General features: G+C 43.4%; 1 protein-coding gene across 1 annotated transcript; it reads left to right on the forward strand.

Moving 5' to 3' along the window:
* The first annotated feature begins 9764 nt into the window (after window positions 1-9764).
* LOC132431578 (HLA class II histocompatibility antigen, DO alpha chain-like) lies at window positions 9765-12710 on the forward strand. Its single transcript, XM_060021339.1, has 5 exons — window positions 9765-9877; window positions 11041-11289; window positions 11732-12013; window positions 12112-12247; window positions 12478-12710. The coding sequence occupies exons 1-5, from the start codon at window positions 9796-9798 to the stop codon at window positions 12479-12481; spliced, it is 753 nt and encodes a 250-aa protein (XP_059877322.1). The 5' UTR covers window positions 9765-9795; the 3' UTR covers window positions 12482-12710.
* Window positions 12711-25104: the final 12394 nt, after the last annotated feature.

A 25104-nucleotide genomic window follows, 5' to 3' on the forward strand; every position in this document is an offset into this window, starting at 1 on the left:
AATAAATTTAAAAATGTATATATATTAAAAAAAAAACGTTGGCGTATTCCAACAAATTGTTCACAAATCCCTTGATTTCTTGTTCCAAGGCTAAATCCCACTGTTGGCCACTAGGTGGAGATGGGAGCCTATTGAACATTCTCTAGCTTTACAGAACATGTAAAATTCAGATTCTTGGCAATGGATAATCTGACTTTTCCCTCAAATCTTAGACTATTTCTCATAAAAATTACCCCACAGTTTTATTTATTTTTCTTAAAGTTTTGTATTTATTAAAAAATTTTTTTTTTACTTTTTATTTATTTATGTATTTACTATTATTATTATTTTGGCCACATCGTGTGGCATGTGGGATCTTAGTTCTCTGACCAGGGATCAAACCTGTGCCCCCTGCATTGGGAGCACAGAGTCTTAACCACTGGACAGCCAGGGAAGACCCTAATTTTATTATTTTTTATTGAAGTATAGTTGATTTACAATGTTGTGTTAATCTCTGCTGTACAGCAAAGTGATTCAGCTATACATATATATATTCTTTTTCATATTCTTTTCCATTATGGTTTATCCAAGATATTGAATATAGTTCCCTGTGCTATACAGTAGGACCTTGTTGTTTATCCATCCTGTATATAATAGTTTACATCTGCTCATCCCAGACTCCCAGTCCTTCCCTCTCCCATCCACAGTTTTAGTTTCCCATAGTTGTCCAATAAAACAGGGAAAGGAAAGAAGTACTAAATCATTTAACTTCCATGTTTCCTTGTGACAACCCTCTACCCCCACTAGGACAAGCTTCAAAACCCGATTTGATGGTTAGAATCCTGAGTTAACTTACAGCTTTATGACTGCAGTCTGATTACACCACATTAGAAGGAATTCTTGGCCAAACAGAAAGTCAGGGAGACCATCTTCTTTTTGTCAAACCCTATATTAATCTATTGGTTCTGCTTATAAGCAGAGGATGGAATATTCAGTATTCTAAGGTAACAGTCAAAATGATTTTTTTTAACATCTTTATTGGGGTATAATTGCTTTACAATGGTGTGTTAGTTTCTGCTTTATAACAAAGTGAATCAGTTATACATATACATATGTTCCCATATCTCTTCCGTCTTGCGTCTCCCTCCCTCCCACCCTCCCTATCCCACCCCTCCAGGCGGTCACAAACCACCGAGCTGATCTCCCTGTGCTATGCGGCTGCTTCCCACTAGCTATCTATTTTACGTTTGGTAGTGTATATATGTCCATGCCTCTCTCTCGCTTTGTCACAGCTTACCCTTCCCCCTCCCCATATCCTCAAGTCCATTCTCTAGTAGGTCTGTGTCTTTATTCCTGTCTTACCCCTAGGTTCTTCATGACATTTTTTCCCTTAAATTCCATATATATGTGTTAGCATAGTCAAAATGATTTTTAAACTAAGTTTAAAAATGTGGCTACAAAACAGAAATAGAGTCACAGGTGTAGAAAACAAACTTATGGTTACCAAGGGGGAAAGGGAGGGAGGGATAAATTGGGAGATTGGGATTGACATATACACGCTAATATATATAAAATAGATAACTATTAAGGGACTACTGTACAGCACAGGGAACTCTACTCAATACGCTGTAATGATCTATATGGGAAAAGAACCTAAATAAGAGTGGATATATGTATATGCACAATCGATTCAGTTTGTTGTCAGCAGAAACGAACACAACATTGTAAATCAACTATACTCCAATAAAAATTAATTTTAAAAATGTGGCAATCACTCCCAAAGTTCTGGATCTTGGAGTGGAGACTTCCACAGGAGCCAATGTCAGCCCGTCAGGTCCCAGCTTCAGGGGCTGAAGGGAGACCGGGGGGAGAGGCTGGTTCCCATGTCTGAGGGCCAGTCACGAAGATGGTTACTTTCTGAGGTTTTCTAACAAGGAGAGAGTCTTTAGGATTTCCCAGGGCAGGGATAAACGCACACTAGGGTCACCAGCTCTCCTTTGCTCCCGGCCCAGACCACAGGGAGTTGAGGAGGAAAAACACGGGGTGGTGTGGCCCCGAGGCGTAGTGAGTGGACCCCAGAGCTTGGAGTCCAGAGGGTCATAAGGGAGTAACTCACTTCACGGTGACAGGTCTGTCCAGACTGGGGTGCTCCACGTGGCAGGGGTAGACGTCTCCCTGCTGACGGGTCATTTCCAGCATCACCAGGAGCGGGGAGGTCCAGTCTCCACCATTGATCAGGTGGATGGACACAACCCCAGCTGTCTTCTTCTGTCCATTCAGGAACCAGCGGACTTGCACGTGGCCTGGATAGAAATCAGTCACATGGCAGACGAGCAGGTGGTGTGCTTGCAAGGGCTCTTTCTTGGAGGGGGAGACGTTCACTTTAGGTTGGAGTAGGAGTGCGGGAAAGAATCTCGTTATGACCATGGAGATAGCTAATGCAGTGCGTTGAGTGATTTTCTTGCCAAATTGACATTTTTTAAAAAATCTAAATTGAAGTATGGTTAACGTACAAGATTACATAAGTTACAGTTGTACAATACAGTGATTCACCATTTTTAAGCCAAATTGACTTTTAGATTTTAAAGATGAATATATCATCCATTAAGCTATTTGGAGGCAGAAGATGGGGGACAGAGTAGGAAAAACAGAGTAAAACATTCAATTTTTCCAAGAAGGGCCTTGTCAGACACAATGAAGAGAGAGCAGAGAGGAACAGGAGAGGGCCAAAGTCAGCACTATAATACTTTCTATAACACCTTCACCAGAAACGTATAGTCTGGTAACTAATATTCTTTGAACAGAAATGTTGAACCAGTGGTGAAGCTACCTAAATTGACATTTTCCTATCTTGTTCAAAGGAACATGACCTTAGAATCAGAATATATTCAGCCAATAGCATTCTTTTGATCTCTTGGTCTGATAATCCTCATTAGAAAAAGAGAAGAAAAGAAGTAGCTTGATTCATTCTACATTTAATGTATGTTTCCTGGTCTCCTCTACCCACCTCCCCCCAACTCCAAAAAAAAAGAAAATTGTAGCAAGAACCACAAACCCAATATTTTTTGTGTGTTTAATTAGCAGGGGGTCTGGCCTTTTCCCATGCTGGTCTGGCCCCCGTGCACTGTGAAGCCTTCTGGACTCAGGCCACCCAGACTGGGACCCACTGAGCTCGGAGATGGGATGGAGAGTGCTTCCCTCCTCTGCTGCCCGAGCCCACCCCTTCCAGGGTCTTCTCTCTCCCACCCATCCTTTCACCTCTGTGCTTCAGGGTGAAACCGTTGTCCATGTGTAGTCTGTCTGCACAGCAAGTCCACCGCGCTCTGTCTCAGTCCCAGGAACTCCCTCTGGATGTTCCAAATCTTGGCAGGGTTTTCTTTTTTTACATTTAAAAACATTTTATTGAAGTACAGTTGATTTACAATGTTGTGTTAATTTCTGCTGTACAGCAAAGTGACTTAGTTATACATATATATCCTTTTGCATATTCTTTTCCATTATTTTCTTTCAGTTATACATATACATGTATCTATTCTTTTTCACATTCTTTTCCCATTTGGGTTATTACAGAGTACTGAGCAGAGTCCTTTGTTCTATATAGTAGGTCCTTGTTGGTTATCTATTTTAAATATACCAGTGTGTACATGTCAATCCCAAACTCCTGATCTATCCCTCCCCGCCCCCTTCCCCCCCAGTAACCATAAGTTAGTTCTCTAAGTCTGTTTCTATTTTATAAATAAGTTCATTTGTATTATTATTTTTAGATTCCACATATAAGCAATATCAAATGGTATTTGTCTTTCTCTGTCTGACTTACTTCACTTAGTATGATAATCTCTAGGTCCATCCACGTTGCTGTAAATGGCATTATTTCATCCTTTTTAACAGCTGAGTAATATTCCATTTTATATATACCACATCTTCTTTATCTATTCATCTGTCAATGGACATTTAGGTCGCTTCCAAGTCTTGGCTATTGTAAAAAGCTCTGCTGTAAACATGCAGTGATGTGTTCCATCTTGGTCACAGCCACAAATGCCCCCACGGCACTGTCAAACTGGATGTACACCACTCTGTTATAAAGGTATCACTTCCAGTAGCGGTCCATCACTCCCAGTAGCAGTCACTCCTCCTCTGTACACATACAGCTCTGTGGAAGGTAGAGAACAGGCAGAGCTGGGCTGGGAGAGGCTACCATGCCCCCAAGAGACTCTGCCCAGTTTCCCTGTGACGTCGAGTGGCTGCATCCAGGACCACATAGTGGTCTTTTGCCTCTTTTCTCCTAAGTCTCCATCCTCCTTCAGCAGAGTGTCTGATTGGAGAACTCAGAGACCTCCCTCTGCCTTCTGTCCAGAGCAGAGTCACAATTACTACTTTGTGTTCAGTGTTTTCTCTCTATCCCCTCACCTCACCCCCAGCCTCTGTGCAGTTCTCTCTCAAGGCATTGACACATCAATTCAGTGTTATTCCTGTTGACGTAAAGGTATTTTGATGACTACCCCTAAACCCATCACCTCCCAGTGTGAAATGATAGAATATACAATGTTCTTGGACTTAGTCATGTGACCTTGGAGAAATCACAGAACCCTCCTGGTCCAAAGTTTTCCTACCCCATAAATGGAGGATTTAACTAAATCATCTCTGAGGTCCTTTCCAGCATTAATCATAAACAGCCCTACCCTAGAGAACCTTCAGGTCTAAGAGGAAAACAAGCAGGTGGACAGGTGGAGAGAGATGGAGAGAGTGACATGACATCTCCTTAGGGTATCTCTTGACTTCTCACTGGTCCTCATCTGCTGGAAAGATCATCATCTCCTTAGGGGCCTGTGAGGGGAGAAATAGAAGGGAGCAGGTGTAAAGGAATGAAGGATGCACTGCTAACCGGGGAGTCCTAACCACACTGTCCTACTGCAGGTGACAACCTTTCTGTGACAGAAGAGGACAGAGGGGAGTCCCCAGCATCAGATCTACTTTATGTATTTATTTATTTATTGTCTGCATGCACAGCTTGCGGGATCTTAGTTCCCTGACCAGGGATTGAACCCAGGGCCACAGCAGTGAAAACACAGAGTCCTAACTTCTGAATCGCCAGGGAATTCTAATTTTTTTTTTTTTTTGGTCAGATCTCCTTTAAACCTCCAGTCCCTTTGAATCTCTGTGCTCCTCAGCACCAATGATGGGCATCTCCAGAGACTCCTCCAAATCCTGGCCATCTGTGATTCCACTCACACTTAGCCCCTTGCAAAGGGCCTGACATATAGAAAGCACTTAATACATGTTGAAATTTGAAGTATGGTGGCAAGGTGATCCCCACACTGATCTATAAGCCCCGGTCTCCTCTGGGACTTCTTCCTACACAGCATCCTTCCTGAGAAATACCAGAGACCAATAAATACCTGTGTGTCAGAGCTGGACATCTCTGGTGCCTTCTTTGCGACTCCAGGGCCTGTCCCTGGTCTCGCTATAATTTCAAGTCCCTAGTAGCACGTATCTCGGACACGTAATGTGGGTGCGGATACTGCAGTCTGTGACCTGCCAGGAGGTAAGTCTTGAGAATGTTCGCTCTGCCCTGCGTCCTTCCCTAGCCGAGAGCAGGAGGTGGAGGGAACAAGGATGGTTGCTGTTCCCTACAGGGCTGATTTACTCTGAACTATTCCTCACATTGTCTCTATGCTGCTGCTGACCTCCTTTGACACCCCTTTTATTTCACCCAGAATTCTGATCACCTCTAGACCCCCGGGGTGCCCCTCCTACTCTAGGTGCCCCATCTTCTAGGAGACCTACTTTTTAAAATTTTTTATTGAAATATAGTTGATTTACAGTTTTGTGTTAGTTTCAGGGGTATAGCAAAGCGATTCAGTTATATATATATATATTCTTTTTTTTTACATTCTGTAATGTTATAGGTTATTACAAGATATTGAGTATAGTTCCCTGTGCTATACAGTAGGTCCTTGTTGTTTATCTATTTTATATATAGTAGTGTGTATATTTTAATCTCAAACTCCTAATTTATCCCTCCCCCACTCCCCTTTGGTAACCATAAGTTAGTTTTCTAACTCTATGAGTCTATTTACGTTTTGTAAATAAGTTCATTGGCATCATTTCTTTAGATTCCACATATAAGCGATATCGTATGATATTTGTCTTTCTCTGCAGTAGACATAAAGTTTTGCAGGCGTTTCCCATAGAAACGTTGTTAAGCCCTTAGTGATTCAATGGCATCTTTGATACGACGTCATATTGCACTGTAGTCACTACTCTTCTGACAGCCCCGCCCCACCCGGCCAGACTTTACTTTATTCCTGCTAACTTGTTTCAGGGGCATCTGTGAGCACCTTTGGAGACCCCAACATGTTAGCTAGTTTACTCATGTCTGAATCGCAGTTGTGGATCAAGGTCTGATCTCTCCCATAGGGTCGAGAGCAAAGTATGGAAATACGGATGAGTATCTGCCTGAATTTGGGGAATTTTAACATAAACTACTTCACTGTTCTCTTACACATGGTCTTGGTGGTGATTTGGAACTAGAAATTAAGAGGTGCTATGAGGACTTGATACAGGAACCTTGAAGTCATGGTATTATTATACATTACATATAAGGGGCAGCCGGAGGAGGAGGCCATTTCCTGTTTCTCACTTACCCTCTGGTCCTGTCCTGGTTCACAGTTACCAAAATAGTAACTCCCTCAGTTCAGGGAGCACCACCACCTCCAAAGAAAAACAACAGGTGTCCTTAAAAGAAGTATTAGTAAATATAGACTAGCCACTTAAAATGAGCATAAACAATGCATTTACAAAAATAAGAGAAGCTATTGTGTAAAAAGAAAAAAACCTAGGGGATATAGGGAAAACTATATAGAAGGTCTAGGTGTAAAAATATATACTAGTCGGGAATTCCCTGGTGGTCCAGTGGTTAGGACTCGGCGCTTCCACTGCGGGGGTGGGGTGGGGGGTGGGGCACAGGTTTGATTCCTGGTCCGGGAATTAGGATCCCGCAAGCCAAGAGGCGCGCCAAACAAAAACAAAACAAAACAAAACAAACAAACTATATATATATAGCTTTTTCTTTCAAAAGAAAAACCACATTAATGAGAATAAATATTGGGAGAGATACAACTGAAAAACAGTTAGTAAGCTGGAGTACTAGGCTACAGAGCTCTCTTAGAATAAAAGATGGAAGGATAAAGAAATTGAAAACAGAGAAGAAAAGCCAAAAGAGATGAAAGAGAGACGTGCCCAATGTGGGTAATATGAATTTCATAAAAATAGAGAGGAGAAATAGTTACAGAAATAAAAGAGACAAATTCTTAGAATTAAAACATAAAGAGGCTCCTTAATATCCTACAGTAAGATCTGGACAAACCCATTTTAGGTACAATATAACGAATTTTACAATAGCAGACAATGAGAGAATTCTAAAAGATTCTGGAGAGATACACTGACAGCAGACTTCCTAATGCCAACAATGGATGCAAAAAAGTCATTGGGATAATATTATTTAAAATATTAAAGAGAAAAAAGTCTAACTTAGAATTTAATACAACAGCTAAATGTTATTCAAAGTGATGATATAATAAAAACGTTCTCAAGCATACAAAGCTTCAGAAGGTTTGCCCACAAATACATTGAAAACACTTTTGGAGGAAGTATTCCAGTAAGAGAAAATTTCAGGAGGTGCCAAAAAGGTATGGGAAGTAAGACTGATCAAATACCTTGGTGAAGGAGAAGTATTTGAATGTATTTGAAAGCATGCTAAGGTGCTTATCTGGTTAGAGGGAAGATGGGGGAGGTACAGACAACACATGCACCCCAATGTTCACTGCAGTACCATTTACAACAGCCAGGATATGGAAGCAGCCTAAATGTCCATCGATGGATGAATGGATGCAGAAGCTGTGGTACATATCTACAAAGGAATACTAGTCAGCCATAAAAAAGAATGAAATAATGCCATTTGCAATGACATGGATGGACCTAGAGATTGTTATACTGAGTGAAGTAACTCATACAGAGAAAGACAAATATCACGATATCACTTAGGTGTGAAATCTAAAAAATGGTATAAATGAACTTATTTACAAAACAGAAATAGAGTCACAGATGTAGAAAACAGACTTATGGTTACTAAGGGGGAAGGAGGGAGATACATTGGGAGATTGGGATTGACATATACACACTAATATATATAAAATAGATAACTAATAAGAACCTATTGTATAGCACAGGGAACTCAATACTCTGTAATGACCTATATGGGAAAAGAACCTAAAAAAGGGTTGGTAGGTATATGTATAACTGATTCACTTTGCTGTAGAACAGAAACGAACACAATATTGTAAATCAATGCCACTCAGTGTAGGAAAGAGCATCAGAGCAGGTGGTTTTTGTTTGTTTTTTTGTGCCGAAAAGCAGTCCATAGACTGCCTGCCCGAGAATCATCTAGGGAGCATGCTAAACACGCAGGCCCCCTGGCCCTACTTTGGAAAAGTTACTCTAACTCAGGTCAGGATGGAACCCAGGAATCTGTATTTTTAACACACTTCGCGGCTGATCCTCCTGTGTGGCCAGGTTTGGAAACACAGACTCAGATGATTTCTTAGATCCCTTCCAAGTTGAAAATCATTTATTCAATCACTTTTGACACATTGCCTTCAGATATTTGGTTAGACTTCTCTTTACCAGGATAGACAGTTAACTTTATATATATATATTTTACTTTAGACTAAATTCTGCCAGTGCCTCCCAATTAGAAGCCAAAAGTAAGGGTGATGCAGTCCACACAGGTCAACCTCCAGGCTGAGACACGGGCATAGGGGACATGGAGGGACTCGTGGAGGTTACCCAGCACCCTCTGCCCTCCTCAGAAAGGTCCACTGGAACTCCTTATGGCTCTTTTTCACTCTAAACATCTCTAACAGTTATACAGTTTTCCTCACATAATGAAATAAAGTAATATTTTAAAACATGATTTAAAGATTTAAAAGATTTTTTCTACTGTGTAGCCAGTGTTTCCCTTTTAAAGTTTCTTAGTAAAAAAAAATTTTTTTTTTTTTTTTGTGGTACACGGGCCTCTCACTGCTGTGGCCTCTCTCGTTGTGGAGCACAGGCTCTGGACGCGCAGGCTCAGCGGCCATGGCTCACGGGCCCAGCCGCTCCGCGGCATGTGGGATCTTCCCGGACCGGGGCACGAACCCGTGTCCCCTGCATCGGCAGGCGGACTCTCAACCACTGCGCCACCAGGGAAGCCCTTTCCTTTTTTTTGGCCATGCCATGTAGTTTGCAGGATCTTAGCTCCCTGACCAGGGATTGAACCTATGTCCCCTGAAGTGGAAGCATAGAGTCCTAACCACTGGACAGCCAAGGAATCCCCAAATTTATTTTATTTTTTAACTCCAAATTGGTCCACAGAAACGTATAGGACGAGTAGGAGTCCCTATACCATGGATTAAGATAGAAGATTTGTTTGAGCTCAGCTATGCGGTGCTCTGATGGCCTTTCCTCTCCCTTCACAGGATACCTTCTTGGAGGATGTAGAAACAGTTAATCTAAGCCCCTCCCATCCCTTTGGCTTCCTGTGGACCAAGCCTCCCTGGTGCTCGTGGGCCCAATGAATTCTTCCATCTTCTCACCCAGGCTCTTTCCTCTACTTCTTTCCCCAGCAACAGCTACATTTAACGCAGAGAATTTCTCTGATTGGCTGAATACAGCAGGGGGCTCCCTCATCCTAGAATCTATTTCTTCCTCTTTACCTTCCCCCTCTTCCTTTACCCTCCACACCGACTGGGACTTATTTGGTTAAAGCACCAAGGGACAATGGTCCTCAGTGGGGGGCTGGTCCTGGGACTCCACACCTTGATGACCCTCCTGAGCCCCCAGGAAGCTGGGGCCATCAAGGGTGAGTGCAGAGGGTGCTGGGTGAGGAGAGGAGATTAAGGGCGTGGGGTTACACGCCAGATGGTACAGAGAGTGAACAGTTCCTTTCCTCTGGTTTATGGGCAACTTCTGTTACCCGCATCCCTCTCACCTCTATCAGGTCTGTCCTGGACCTAAAATACAGGTGCAGCTCAGCCCAGCATCACATTCAGGTGCCTCCTCATTCCTCTCTCCTCTCTGAGACCCAAACCTCCGTCCTACTGCTGCCCAGCATCCTGATTTCTGTACCACTTCCTGGCTTCGGGCGAGCCCATTTTCTATTGCTGTATTTATCACCAGGTCAATAGGTAGCTGTTTATCTGTCTTTATCCTGCTCTAGACTTGAGCTCCTTGTGTGCGGGGTCCACAGCTGGTTTGTCTGTATTTCCTTGGGGCCTGGTATCGTGCTGGGCACATGGTGGTTTCTCATGATCATTGCACAAATAATTTCATAGAATTATAAAGCCATCTTATCAACGAACACCTAACTCCCAATTTCTAGAAAATTGAGCCTCAGTCATGGGAAGACACACATTTGATCATAATGCTCTGAGACAGAAGAGTTGTGACATGAACCCTGAACTTCTGACTCCTTTTCCACTGCTCTTTGCAATACCTTGGGCTGCCTTTTTCTATCCCTTCAGGCTCTGGTCACAAATCTTCTTACTCCTGCCCGCTATCACCTGTTTTCCCTCACATCCTCTTGCACTGCATCTCTGTGCCCAAAGCTCCATGGATGCTCTTCACCTGACTTATTTTCTCCTCATCCCACCCCTACTCACCTCTCGTCTCACACACAGGACCTGGTAGCACAGCTGGGGCAGACCATCAGAGCCAAGATTTAACTCTGGGGATCCCAAGCCTGAGCTTAGGCAACCTCTCTTCTTCCCAACCCGGTATGCCGGGCTGCACCCATGACTCTGTGCTGGCCAGTGTGCAGGGGATGTGCCCATGCCCTCCATCCTCTCCCTCCCGTCCCTTGGCAACCCTTCTACTCTCCAAGGACCAGCTCAGCGTCAGAACGGGACTCTGCCCCCGCACAGAACCAAGGATGGGGCACAGCTCAGAGACTCAATACATCACATCTGATGGATGAGATTGATACCTTTTCTTTTCTCCCCCGACCCCTGAACTCACCCAATACAGCTGACCACATGGGCTCCTACGGACCAGCCTTCTACCAGTCCTATGATGGCTCGGGTCAGTTCACCTACGATTTCGATGGAGAGCAGCTGTTCTCTGTGGACCTGAAGAAGAGGGAGGCTGTGTGGCGTCTGCCTGAATTTGGCAACTTCGCCTACTTTGACCCGCAGCATGGGCTGGCCAGTATCACGATGATCAAAGCGCATCTGGACGTCTTGGTGGAGCGCTCGAACCGTACCAGAGCCGCCAACGGTACCGGGCCTTTCCTCTGTGCCCCCCTCCACTAAGCCCCTGGCAGGCAGGGGAGGCCCAGAGAAGCCTCCTCTCCCCCTCACAGGCCTCTATGGACTCCTGGGCTCCACTCTCGGAATCTGAGACTGTTGTGCTCAGGCCCTTTCCTTCCCAGGAGGTGCTGGATCTTCTCAGGTTCCTTCAGCAACCTCTTCCTCTTGAGAAATGACCCCTCCCGCTGTACTCCCCATCAGGGACCTGGCAGATACAGGACCCCCGGGGGCCCCCTCTGCCCTCCACAGTCTCTCATCCCTCTGTCCCCCTGCTTCTGTCCTGGTGTCACCATCCTAGACCATTCCCTGCTCTCGGAAAGCTAATAGGAGGAAACACCCTTCAATCCCAGCCCTGATAAGGCCCAGCTGGAGGGCTGAGCCTGTGGGATTCAGGGCCTGGTTCCTCCTAGTGCCCCCAAGAGTGACTGTGCTGCCCAAGTCTCACGTGGAGCTGGGCCAGCCCAACGTCCTCATCTGCGTCGTGGAGAACATCTTCCCCCCTGTCATCAATATCACCTGGCTGCGCAACGGTCAGACCATCACCGAGGGGGTGGCCCAGACCAGCTTCTATGCCCAGCCCAACCATCTGTTCCGGAAATTCCACTACTTGCCCTTCGTGCCCTCGGTGGATGACTTCTATGACTGCAAGGTGGAGCACTGGGGCCTGGACCAGCCGCTCTTTAAGCACTGGGGTACGAAGCCCCCTCCCCAGGCCCCCCTTCTCACACCCGTGTGTCCTTCACTCTGGAATCCCTTTGCCCGACCCCCTGACCCTCTCTTTCTCTCCCAGAGCCCCAGGTGCCTACCCTGCTGCCTGACACCACAGAGACCCTGGTCTTCACCCTCGGCCTGGCCCTCGGCCTGGCCGGCTTCCTCGTGGGCGTCATCCTCATCATCACAGGCACATGCCTGTCCAGCACCCCCAGGTGCGCAGGACCCGGGAGTCTGGTGGGGAGGAAAGCAGATGACTCTGCATGGGACTAGGGTGGAGGATGAGAGATTCTGTGGGGAGGGGTGGGGTCAGGGACGAGTGGTAGGCAGGGAATAGAAGAGAAGAGGTGAGGCGAGGGTGTCAGGTTTGGGGGAGGTGGGCAGAGATGGGATCCCAGAAGTGTGAGCTGGGACAACATTGGTCATATGGTTTTTGCTACTTTAGGTAATGGCCCTTCTGAGAGAAACAGGTAGGGGAGACACCCTACGGCTTCCTGGCAAGTGTCTGACAGCCCTTGGATGCTCAGTGTCAGAGTCTACCACATTCATCCCCACCGTGCTGACTTTGAATGGGATCAACCTCTGTCCTACAGGTCTCCTCCTTTTTGGCTCCTGTACTCAAGGCAGGGACTTGTGGGACACCAAGGAGTTCCCTTTCCCACCCCCAAAACACACACACACACACACACACACACACACACACACACACACACACACTTTCTTGCTCTACCCAAAGCCCTGGCTAGCAGCAGTAAAATTTTAAACAGTGTTTGCACTGTATTCATTTTACCAGGTCTTGGCCAATTCTTTCAGGGTGTAAGGGATGCTGGGATCTGGAAGTGGGGACTTCTGGGGATGACTACTGAGCATGACCACCTGCTACTGGGGATTGACAATCATTCCCGGGCCCGTCTAGCTACGTCTTGCTCCATTTGACTCATCAGTTTGGGTCCCCTTGTGTGTCACGTGTGAACGGACTGTTTCACATGGACATCATGAAATCAACATCCTGAATTCGGATTTGCCCCAAAAGGGATGCAGAGTATCCTGTTCATTGCAACTCCCTGCAACCAATGACAGTTCTACAGGGCACCAGGAGAGGAAACGTTCATGGAAATTTCAGTCTTGTCCAGATTTACTCTGTCATGAAGAGGCCATTGGTATCCAGCCATGATCTACAATGTCATCTCCTTTTTCTACATTCCCTAGAGTCCCAAGCATGGCAAAGAGGCCCAAGGCTTGGGTAGGATGGCCATATCTTCTGCCTGGGGTCAATCATATCAGGTAGGAGGGTAGCAGTGTAGATCATCAAGGTGTCTGGTAAGAGGAAGGTCTAGGAGAGATCCACCTGAATGCTCTCTAAATCTGTGGGCTGGAAGGTTTTACTTTACTGTGAACAAAATTTAAAATGCACACAAAGTGGTAACTAACTATACAAAGTAGTTTATGTCAAGTACCAAGTGAGTGGTACAGATTGATGGTTTTCAAACTGGAATACAGAGAAGAGTCACTTGAGAGCCTTTTAAAAAGTACAGGCTTCTCCCAGATCAACTGAATTAGAATCTCGGGGCTGGGGAGAGTGGTGACGGGGAGTCTGTAATATTTTAACACGCTCTAGATGGTGCCGATGAAGCCGTCCTGGACCCAGGCTGTGGTCTGGGAACAGGGACCCATGGACAGAGTCTGGTGCTATTGGAGGTCATTGGAAGAGAGGATCCCTGAGGTCTGAGTAGTCCAGGAGGGCTTTCTGGAAAACCTGTTTTTTTTAGGGCATGAAAGTTGAGGAAGGGACTTCCCAGTGGTTAAAACTCTGTGCTTCTAATGCAGGGGCACAGGTTCAATCCCCGGTTAGGGAACGTGCTGTTCCACACAGCCAAAAAAGAAAAAGTTGAGCAAGATACAGGTGAGTAGGGGCAAGATGGGGGTTGGAACTGGGAGCATTTGGTCCCGGAAAAGAGAGAAACCAAGAGATTATGGAGACTCTGTGGATTTCCCAAGAGAGAATAAATGGGGGGAATCGATGGCCAGAAGAGGACTCGGATGGAAGTGGGAGAAGATGGTTCTAATCCAGGTTTTTGCTTGCCAGTCACAGAAACCCTATTAAAATGGTTATAGACAAAAGGAGAGGGTATTTACGATAAAGACACAAGAGTGGTATTCAGAACCCAAGGGTGGGTTTGAGCCAGGCCCTGCAAGGAACAGAACTCAGAGTGGAAGAGCCAGCAGAACGCAGAGCAGTCCGTCTTGCTCTCTCTCTCTGGGCCATAGGGTCCCTGTTTTCTAGATCCCTTGGTACGTCAGCCATATTCTCTCCCTATGGACTGACTGTCCTTTTCAGCCGACATGTCAACCCTATAGGTCCTGTGTTTGTATGTCACCTCAGCTCTAGCCGCCCACAGACTGTGTCTCCCAGTCACAATTTTAAATCATTGAAAAAACAAACGACTGCCCAAACTTGGGGAAAGTATCCACCCCAGCCCAATGTACTGTGACCAGGGGACCAAGATCCCATAGTACAAACATGGTGGTGGCTGGCACCCCCCTCTGGGGTGAGGAGTCGGGTCGTTCTCAGAGAAAGATCTCAGAAGATACCGCAAGAGATGTCTGTCCCCATAGTGCCCTGATCTCTGCTGATCTTTTACTTAAAACTTAACTTGATGCATCCTTGGAAACGTGTTTCTCTCATCTCTGTCCTAATGTTTAATAAAGTCATAAAAGTGTCCTGTCTTGAACAGACTGGTGGTTGCCAAGGCGGGGCTGTTGGGGAAGGGATGGAGTGGGAGTTTGGGGTTAGCAGATGTAAACTCTTATATATAGAATAGATAAACAACAAGGTCCTACTGTAGAGCACAGAGGACTATATTCAATATCCTATGATAAACCATAATGGAAAAGAATATTAAAAAAAGAATGTATATATATGTACAACTGAATCACTTTGCTCTACAGCAGTAATTAGCACAACATTGTTAATTAGCTATACTTAAGGAAAAAAAAAGTGTCCTCTTTTGACCAGAAGTGTGCTTTTTTTCACTATGCATATATTACCCAGAAATCACTAGAAACAATTTGGAAGGAATATGGAGCTATTCCAAAACTTTTAGGTTTATGTATCTGCCTTCACACTCACATTTTTTTTTCTTCTAGTCTCAAAGTAAATTATCTCTCATTAAAAAAAAAATTGTCCTGCATTCCTTTTTCTAAATAAATTTATTTATTTTAAACTTATTTTTAATTTTTGGCTGCGCTGGGTCTTCATTGCTGTGTGCGGGCTTTCTCCAGTTGCAGCGAGTGGGGGTTACTCTTCGTTGTGGTGCACAGGCTTACTGCGGTGGCTTCTCTTGCTGCGAGCACAACCTCTAGGTGCGCAGGCTTCAGTAGTTGTGGTACACGGGCCTTGGTTGTTGTGGCTCGCGGGCTCTAGAACGCAGGCTCAGTATTTGTGGTGCACAGGCTTAGCTGCTCCGCGGCATGTGGGATCTTCCCAGACCAGGGATCGAGCCCATGTCCCCTACATAGGCAGGCGGATTCTTAACCACTGAGCCACCAGGGAAGCCCTGTTCTGCATTCTTTTTTTTTTTTTTTTTTGCGATACGCGGGCCTCTCGCTGCCGTGGCCTCTCCCGCTGCGGAGCACAGGCTCCGGACGCGCAGGCTCAGCGGCCATGGCTCACGGGTCCAGCCGCTCCGCGGCATGTGGGATCTTCCCGGACCGGGGCACGAACCCGTGTCCCCTGCATCGGCAGGCAGACTCTCAACCACTGCGCCACCAGGGAAGCCCTGTTCTGCATTCTTGATCTGACTTCTTTCAGTCTCTTTTAGAATAGACAGTCACCTTCTCTTCTGTATTTTCAAACTCTCCCCCTTTGCAGAGTTCCCTCTCCACAGATAATAAACATATCATCACTCTCGTATACTGAGAACATTAAATCTCCTCTCTGTCCTATAACCCATACCTCACAAGCTCCTCCCATCACCTTCTCTGAAAGAGGATTCTGCATGGGCTGCATCCACATCCCCTCTTCCAATCTACTTTCTCTCTTAAAATTTTAATTTTTAACAACGTAATTTTATCCACATAGTTTAGAGAATCCAATAGTTCTACCAGATTTGCGTAAAAAACAATTCCAGTCTCTAGCCCCTTCTCCTATCATGTTCTTGTCCCCAGAGTTGATAAGTTTTCAACTGTTTTTAACTAATTCTGTTAATACTGACCTTCTGTCTCTAAATAGTATTCTTGCTTTGCTATATCTTGATTTTTCAGCTTCAGGCCTTTTCTCTTTACTTCCTACTATGGAAGAAGAGGATTTAAACCACACACATGCACCCCTTCCTCTAATATAGTTATATTGTAATTTTGGCTAGGTTGGTGTTCAGTGTTTATATTATTATGATCTTATGAAGGGTATTCATAGCCAAACTACAGAGTAAACCATGCCTGCTCTTCCTTTCCTAGACAACTTTGTGTTTTCCCTGGGATGAATAATCGGCCTGTTTTCTCTTTGCTTGGTTTTCTTGGTACCCATCATTAATGAATCACAAATTTCCTTACAATACAATCAGCTACCCTGGGTATTCTGTCCATTTTACTGTCAGATAAAACTCCCAGAACCTTGTGTCAGCTTCGATCTTAACTAGTTGCTCTCAGTGAGACAGCTGTCATCCTGGGACCACCATTTACCATCCTTGTCAGGATTTACCTGTCCTCTGTGTTGGACATTCTGTTTCTTATATCCAGCTAGAAGAATGACCAGGTTTTGGAATTACTGACGAGATGTTACTTCTCCCAACCATTCATGCAACTCCTCCTGTTCAGACTTTCTCACTTAGGATAGACTCTAAATTCCTTACTGGCTAAGGCTCTCCAACCTCACCCCTCCTCCGGCCTTCCTTCTTTCATTAAGTTACAGCCACACTCTCTTTCCTTAGACTCCTCCTGCCTGTGATCTTAACATCAATGCTTCCAACTCATCATTCATTCACAACACATGTGGTAAAAATTCAGAGGCTTCCCTGATCAGCTTTGCTAAATAAACCACCCATCTCCAGTCCTTTTCGATCACAAGACTCCATTTATCTTTGTGGACAGACATCTCTCCTGGAATGGAGGCCCTCCTCTCAGGCTTTCTTTCCTCCTTCGGGGGCGTGACCCGTCATGTAGAAACGTCACTTCCTCCCTTCTCTCCATCTCTCCCCTCATCTCCAGTCATTTCCATTAACTGTGGTTTGGCTGTCTTGTGGTTTGATTCTACCTCCTGCGGAGGCTCCAAATTTGAGTAAACCTCCTCTTCCCAGGAGAAGACTCCCTGGCATTTCTGCCTCCCGGAGACTTTCTGTTGCCCCGTCCCTAGAGCCCCAGCACCACTCCTGAGACTCGGTTGGATTCCCACTTTTCCTTCATTCCTTCCCTCAGGCCTGCAGTATATGCTCTGCTCCAGGTACAAGTTCTTACCATAACACCTGGAACACGGCAGTTACTCAGTAACTGACCAAAGAGTAAGATGTAGTCTGCTCAGCTCTCAGATTCCTTGATGACACACCCAAATGAAGAAACATTTAAAAACTTTCTGCTGTTATTGACATGATTGCTTTTATGATTACTATTAGCTTTCATGTATTGAGCACTTCCAATGTGCCAAGCACTAAACACTTACATCTGTCAAAGCTATGAGTTTGCACACCTACCATGGTGTTTCCTAAACTGTTCCATGGAGCTCAAATGTTCTGAAGGATGTTAATAACTTAATTAAAAACAAATCAATGTAAGTAAACTTTTTTTTCCTAAAACATATTTTAATATGGGTAAGGAAATGCCAAACGTAAGTATGCAGGTTTTAGTATATAGCAATCTGCCTTTCAAAAATGACATGCCATGTTTGGTAATAGCAAAGGATTGAAAACATGTCCAACAAGAATGGAAAAGCTGAAAGAGCTACGGTACCTCCATGAGGAGGAGAAACATTAAGCTGTTAGAAAGAATGAAGACGATCTCTTTAAGCTGATATGGAGGGGTCCCTAGGATGCAGTGGAAAAATGCAAGACACAAAAGAATGTACATACTGTGTGCTACCTTGGGGTAAGAAAGAGGGAAGCTATATGTTTGCAGAAAGCCACACTGAAAAGATAAACCAGAAATTGTTAAAAAAGTGGTAGGGGGGAAGAGCAGAGTTGAGGGAATGCGTTTGAGGCAACAGGGATAAAAGCGAATATTGACTTTTGAAATATACAAATGCTTTACAATTTTTATAAACATGAAACAAAAAGCCCTAAAATTTAAAACAAACATAAACAACGGAACCTAGAGAGAAGACTTATTTTAACTCCTATTAGAAAACAGTACTGTATATTCTTAGTGGACTATATTCTAAGGATAAAAAGTAGTACTAAAAGCATTGATAGTCATTCAGTAGTTTTATTATTAGTAATAATATTGTATTGTTATTTTGAAACTATGTTTATATATATTATAGGATAAAGCAACTCGGGAATGATGTAATGTATTTGGGAACCATGATTTTAGCGTATAAAAGGAAAGAAAAAAGTAGCTGAATTAAAACCCTAATATTAAATTTGAATTAGAAACATCAATTTAACCTAATGATTTATAGATATATATATTTTCTAGCTCTAGCAAATGAAAGAACCTGGAAGCAATGGTCCTTCAGGAGCGATGGGCATCCTTAGAGCACAGATTGTGGTTTCCTAATACCATTACCCAATAAAAGGAACTGGAGTTTCTTAGAGAAGTGACTTATTTCAAGTCTAGGCTAGGGAAAACACAAAGCATGCTTGTTTCAGAAAACAAGAAAGTGCTCAAAGACTACCAGAGTCATGTCAAAAGAAAAGAGCAGCCATCTTGAAGGGGCTCCCACTGGCCAAATTTGGGACAATTTGAGCATTAAAAAAAATTACTATAATCAACTTAAACACATTGAATGGATAAAAATGCATGAGTCCCTAATAATAATCAAATAAAGATAAAGCAAACAAGCAACAACAACAAGACTTTTCTATCACCACTGGGTGTAATATTCTATTTCCAACAAAGAAAATTGGTACTTAAACAAAACAAGTGGGCTTCCCTCGTGACGCAGTGGTTGAGAATCTGCCTGCTAATGCAGGGGACACAGGTTCGAGCCCTGGTCTGGGAAGATCCCACATGCCGTGGAGCAACTAGGCCCGTGAGCCACAACTACTGAGCCCGTGCGTCTGGAGCCTGTGCTCTGCAACAAGAGAGGCCGCGATAGTGAGAGGCCCGCGCACCATGATGAAGAGTGGCACCCGCTTGCCACAACTAGAGAAAGCCCTCGCACAGAAACGAAGGCCCAACACAGCCATAAATAAATAAATAAATAAAAAATCACACACACACAAAACAAACAAACAAACAAAAAAAAAAACAAGCAGATATCCTGACTTTTCAGAAGGAACTCTATAGTTCCCTGGTTGAGAAAATGTCTTCCTTTCAGATGATGGCCAGCTGGGAAAAAATAGAATGATAAAATCAGTATTTTGCAGCCCTAATATGAGAATTGTTTCAGGGAAGGCATCTAGATGTTAGGAGAACAGATGACTGGAAACGGGAGAGTCCCATTACACCAAAGTATCATGCCTACAGATTGTTTGCTATTGATGAAAGGGAGAAAATATCTTCACAGAGGAGAGAGATCTGGCTGTCACTGCCTCAGCTCGGCAATCCAACTTGTCTTCACCAGTAATGAGACAACAACACGGTCATCACATCCTTCTTGATGAGATGAAAAGTACACAGTATCACCTATGAAGAATTATAGTCAAAAAGATCTTTAATCCAAATCTGATCAAGCCTTCTGTTCAAAGTTCTAGTTTATAGAAAATACATTGGATAGAGGAATAAGTCAAATGAAGCCAGGAAGAAATAATCATACAAATTCAGAATGTGAGATATTCCATAAGAAAATTGGCCTGGTCTCTCTAAAAACAACATTAAAAAAAAGGAGGAGGGGGCGATTAAGAGAGACCTGAGAGACATTACAATCAGATTTAGTGGGCAACTAATCTTTAGTGGCAACATCTTTGGGGGAAAACAGATATAAAGACCCTTTTGAGACAAATGGGAAAATAGACTGGGTAACCAGTGATATTTGGAAATTATTTTCAATTTTTTTCAATATGATTACTGTACTGTGGTTATGTAGCAAGACAACTTTAAGTATTTAGAGAAAATGCCATGATGTCTTTATTTTGAAATGGATGCAGATATAAACACACACACACACACACACATGTGCAGTTGCAACAAATATGGCAAAATCTTGATAGTTGTTGAATCTATGTTATGGGTAGTCAAGTATCATTCGTGCTTTTTCCAGCTTTTCTTTACATTTGAAATGTAAATGTGTGTGTGCTGTTTTTGAAAATAGCAGGAAATTAAATGAGAGATCATTGGATTCCTGAACCCATGAGTTGATATATGCTACTGATTGAATAATTACTCCTCTGTAATAGATATTTTGTACTTTAAATATAAATAATTTTAATCTTTTGTTCTTTTTTTAAATTAAAATAAAGTAAGCCTGATGTAATGCCTTTTTTTTGTTGTTGTTACATTACATGGTTATTAAATACACACATAAAATTTGGCCATTTCTTCCAGCAACCTTTTCATCCCCAGGTTCAAAGCACAGCCTCATTTTATCCTGGAAGCCCTACAATTGCTTCCTCAATATCTTATCCTTTGAGAAAATGTTCTGTAGTCAAAAGTTACTATCACACTGCCTATAGTCATCTCAGGAACACCAAGAGTTAAGTTCAACGGTAAAAATATTAAGATGGTTTGTAATTTTGTACTTTTATCCATGTTCGAGATTTTTATTGTCAATCCCAATCAGAAAAGAGAGAAGATTAATCAAAATATTTTAAAAAAGGAGAAGATACAAAATTTCCAAAGTCTTACAAAGTTCATGTAATTTTTATTATTATTATTATTTTTAATTTATTTTTTGGCTGCATCTCTGTTGCTACTCACGGGCTTTCTCTAGCTTCAGCGAGCAGGCACTACTCTTCCTTGTGGTGGTGCTCGTGTTTCTCTAATTGAGATGACTTCTCTTGTTGTGGAGCACGGGCTCTAGGCACGTGGGCTTCTGTAGTTGCAGCACGTGGGCTCAGTAGTTGCGGCACACAGGCTGTAGAGCTCAGGCTCAGTAGTTGTGGTGCACGGGCTTAGTTGCTCTGCGGCATGTGGGACCTTCCTGGACCAGGGATTGAACCCATGTCCCCTGCATTGGCAAGCAGATTCTTAACAACTGCACCACCAGGGAAGCCCTGGTCTATAATTTTTTCATCCTTTTTCTCTCCTTCTTACACAGTCAATACAAGCCGAGATATCCCCCTGCCCAACTTTCCTCTTGTGGACCCTGTCCAGCTGGTCAGAGCCCCATCGCCTTCACATCCACCACCTATACCCTGGCAGCCTTTTTCCTTCACAAAGGTCCCAGTCTCTAAGCCAAGCCTAAAGGATGGTAAGTGTGAATAGTCACCATTCAGATATTACTCAGTGATATTACTGAGTGAATATCACTCAAAGTGAATAATTACCACTCATCTTGGTTCTTCTTCACACAGCAATAGTCATCATTGGGGATCCCCTCACTTGTACTGATGGAACAAGGTTGTTTCATTTCTCCTTTTGTGTCTTCACACTTCCTAATATTTCTTCAGCTAAGCTCAATTTAGTTGGGCTTGGTGAAAAAAAATTATTTTTCTACAGCATGGTGAAATCTTGGGCAAAGCTACACTTAAAAAGATGTTGAGGGCTTCCCTGGTGGCGCAGTGGTTGAGAGTCCGCTTGCCAATGCAGGGGACATGGGTTCGTGCCCCGGTCCGGGAGGATCCCACGTGCCGCGGAGCGGGCTCGCTGAGCCTGTGCGTCCGGAGCCTGTGCTCTGCAATGGGAGAAGCCACAACAGTGAGAGGCCCGCGTACCGCAAAAAAAAAAAAAAAAAAAAAGATGTTGAGGAGGCAGAGTCAAGATGGAGGTGCGGAAAGACGCAGAGTTAGGGTCTTCCCACAACTAGGGCACCTGCCGGCTGCTGGTGGGGGACTCTGACACCCAGGGAGTGGGAGGAACCCCAAAGTGAACACATAGGATATAGGGGGACTGAGGGGGGAGGAGAAGTGGAGGTCAGACAGGATTGGTGCACCTAAGGCTGGGAAGATAAGGAGAGGCAGGCGGGAGGGGCCATCCCAGATCGGAGGAGCAGGAGAGGAAAGAAGGGTGTTTGCCCCACCCACTCGAGCCCACGAAGCCTGCTGGGCTCCCAAGTGAGGTCCCCTGCCCTCTGAGACCAGGGGTGGGGGGCACGCCTGGGCCCCTTCTGTTCCTTGAGCCTAAGCCCCACCCCCACAGCCCCCAGGGCCTTTTCCATCCCTGTGGGTCCTGAGCATTGGCCCCGCCCACCACCCAAACCTCACCCCTGCTTGGCCCTGCCCTCCACAGCCAAGGCCTTCCCCCCCCACCCTTTTTTTTTGCTGCCCCAGGTGGCTTGCGGGATCTTGGTTCATGAGCCTGGGGTTGGGCGGAAGCTCCTGTGGTGGGAGCTCCAAGTCCAAGCGCTGGACTAACAGTGAACCTCAGACCACAGGGAATATTCATCGGAGTGAGGTCTCACTGAGTTCCTCATCTCAGCACCAAGACCCAGCTCTATGAAACAGCCTACAAACTCGAGTGTTGGAAGCCTCAGGCCAAACAACCAGTAAGACAGGAACACAGTCCCACTCATAAAAAAAAAAAAAAAAAAAAAATGAGACAACAAAAAAATATATCACAGATGAAGAAGCAAGGTAAAAACCTACAAGACCAAATAAATGAAGAAGAAATAGACAATATACATGAAAAAGAATTCAGAGAAATGATAGTAAAAATGATCCAGAATCTTGGAAATAGAATGGAGGCATGGATTGAGAAAATACAAGAAATGTTTAATAAAGATCTAGAAGAACTAAAGACCAAACAGAGAAGAACAACAGAATAACTGAGATGAAAAATACACTAGAAGGAATCAATAACAAAATAACTGAGGTGGAAGAATGAATAAATGAGCTGGAAGACAAAATGGTGGAAATAACTGCTGAGGAGCAGAATAAAGAAAAAAGAATGAGAAGAATTGAAGACAATCTCAGAGACCTCTGGGACAACACTAAATGCACCAACATTCGAATTATAGGGGTGGCAGAAAAAGAAGAGAGAAAGAAAGGGTCTGAGAAAATATTTGAAGAGATTATAGTTGAAAATTTCCCTAACATGGGAAAGGAAATAGCCACCCAAGTCCAGGAAGCACAGAAACTCCCATACAGGGTGAATCTTAGGAAAAACACTCCAAGACACATATTAATCAAACTAACAAAAATTAAAGTCAAAGAAGAAATATTAAAAGCAGCAAAGGAAAAACAAAAAATAACATACAAAGGAATCCTCATAAGGTTATCAGCTGATTTTTCAGTGGAAACTCTACAGGCCAGAAGGGAGTGGCAGGATATACTTAAAGTGATGAAAGAAAAACCTACAACCAAGATTACTCTACCCAGCAAGGATCTCTTTCATATTTGGTGGAGAAGTCAAAAACTTTTCAGACAAGCAAAAGCTAAGAGAATTCAGCACCACCAAACCAGCGTTACAACAAATGCTAAAGAAACTTCTCTAAGCAGGAAACACAAGAGAAGAAAAAGACCCACAAAAACAAACTCAAAACAATTAAGAAAATGGTAATAGGAACATACATATCGATAATAACCTTGAATGTAAATGGATTAAATGCCCCAACCAAAAGACACAGACTGGCTGAATGGATACAAAAACAAGACCCATATATATGCTGTCTACAAGAGACCCACGTCAGACGTAGGGACACATACAGACTGAAAGTGAAGGGATGGAAAAAGATATTCCATGCAAATGGAAATCAAAAGAAAGCTGGAGTAGCATTACTTGTAGCAGATAAAATAGACTTTAAAATAAAGACTGTTACAAGAGATAAGGAGGGACACTACATAATGATCAAAGGATCAATCCAAGAAGAAGATATAACAATTATAAATGTTTATGCACCCACCATAGGAACACCTTAATACATAAGGCAAATGCTAACAACCATGAAAGGAGAAATCGACAGTAACACAATAATAGTAAGGGACTTTAACACCCCACTTACACCAATGGACAGATCATCCAAACAAAATAAATAAGAAAACACAAGCTCTAAATGACTCAATAGACCAGATAGATCTAATTGATATTTATAGAACATTTCACACAAAAGTGGCAAAATACACTTTCTTCTCAAGTGCACATGGAACATTTTCCAGGACAGATCACATCTTGGGTCACAAATCAAGCCTTGGTAAATTTAAGAAAATTGAAATCATATTAAGTACTTTTTCTGGCCACAACACTATGAGACTGGAAATCAATTACAGGAAAAAAATCTGTAAAAAACACAAATACATGAAGGTTAAACAGTGCACTACTAAATAACCAAGAGATAACTGAAGAAATCAAAGAAGAAATTAAAAAATACATGGAAGCAAATGACAATGAAAACACAATGACCCAAAACCTATGGGAGACAGCAAAAGCAGTTCGAAGAGGGAAGTTTATAGCAATACAATCTCACCTCAAGAAACAAGAAAAATCTCAAATAAACAATCTAACCCTACACTTAAAAAAACTAGAGAAAGAAGAACAAAGAAAACAAAAGTCAGTAGAAGGAAATAAATTGTAAAAATCAGAGCAGAAATAAATGAAATAGAAATGAAGAAAACAATAGCAAAGATCAATAAAACTAAAAGCTGGTTCTTTGAGAAGATAAACAGAATTGATAAACCCTTAGCCAGACTCATCAAGAAAAAAAGGGAGAGGACACAAATCAATAAAATTAGAAATGAAAAAGGAGAAATCACAGCTGACACTACAGAAATACAAAGGATTATAAGAGACCACTACAAACAACTAGATGCCAATAAAATGGACAACCGCGAAGAAATGAACAAATTCTTGGAAAGGTACAATTTTCCAAGACTGAACCAGGAAGAATTAG

This window comes from Delphinus delphis, chromosome 10 (assembly GCF_949987515.2).
Source record: "Delphinus delphis chromosome 10, mDelDel1.2, whole genome shotgun sequence".
NCBI classification, from domain to species: Eukaryota; Metazoa; Chordata; class Mammalia; order Artiodactyla; family Delphinidae; genus Delphinus; species Delphinus delphis.

What these genes read in the sequence shown, in the direction of transcription:
- LOC132431578 (XM_060021339.1), top strand. Translation starts at nt 9,796, where the DNA reads ATGGTCCTCAGTGGGGGGCTGGTCCTGGGACTCCACACCTTGATGACC. An exon ending in GGAAGCTGGGGCCATCAAGG is followed by an intron (nt 9,878 to 11,040) that starts GTGAGTGCAGAG and finishes CACCCAATACAG; the next exon opens with CTGACCACATGGGCTCCTAC. An exon ending in GCCGCTCTTTAAGCACTGGG is followed by an intron (nt 12,014 to 12,111) that starts GTACGAAGCCCC and finishes TTTCTCTCCCAG; the next exon opens with AGCCCCAGGTGCCTACCCTG.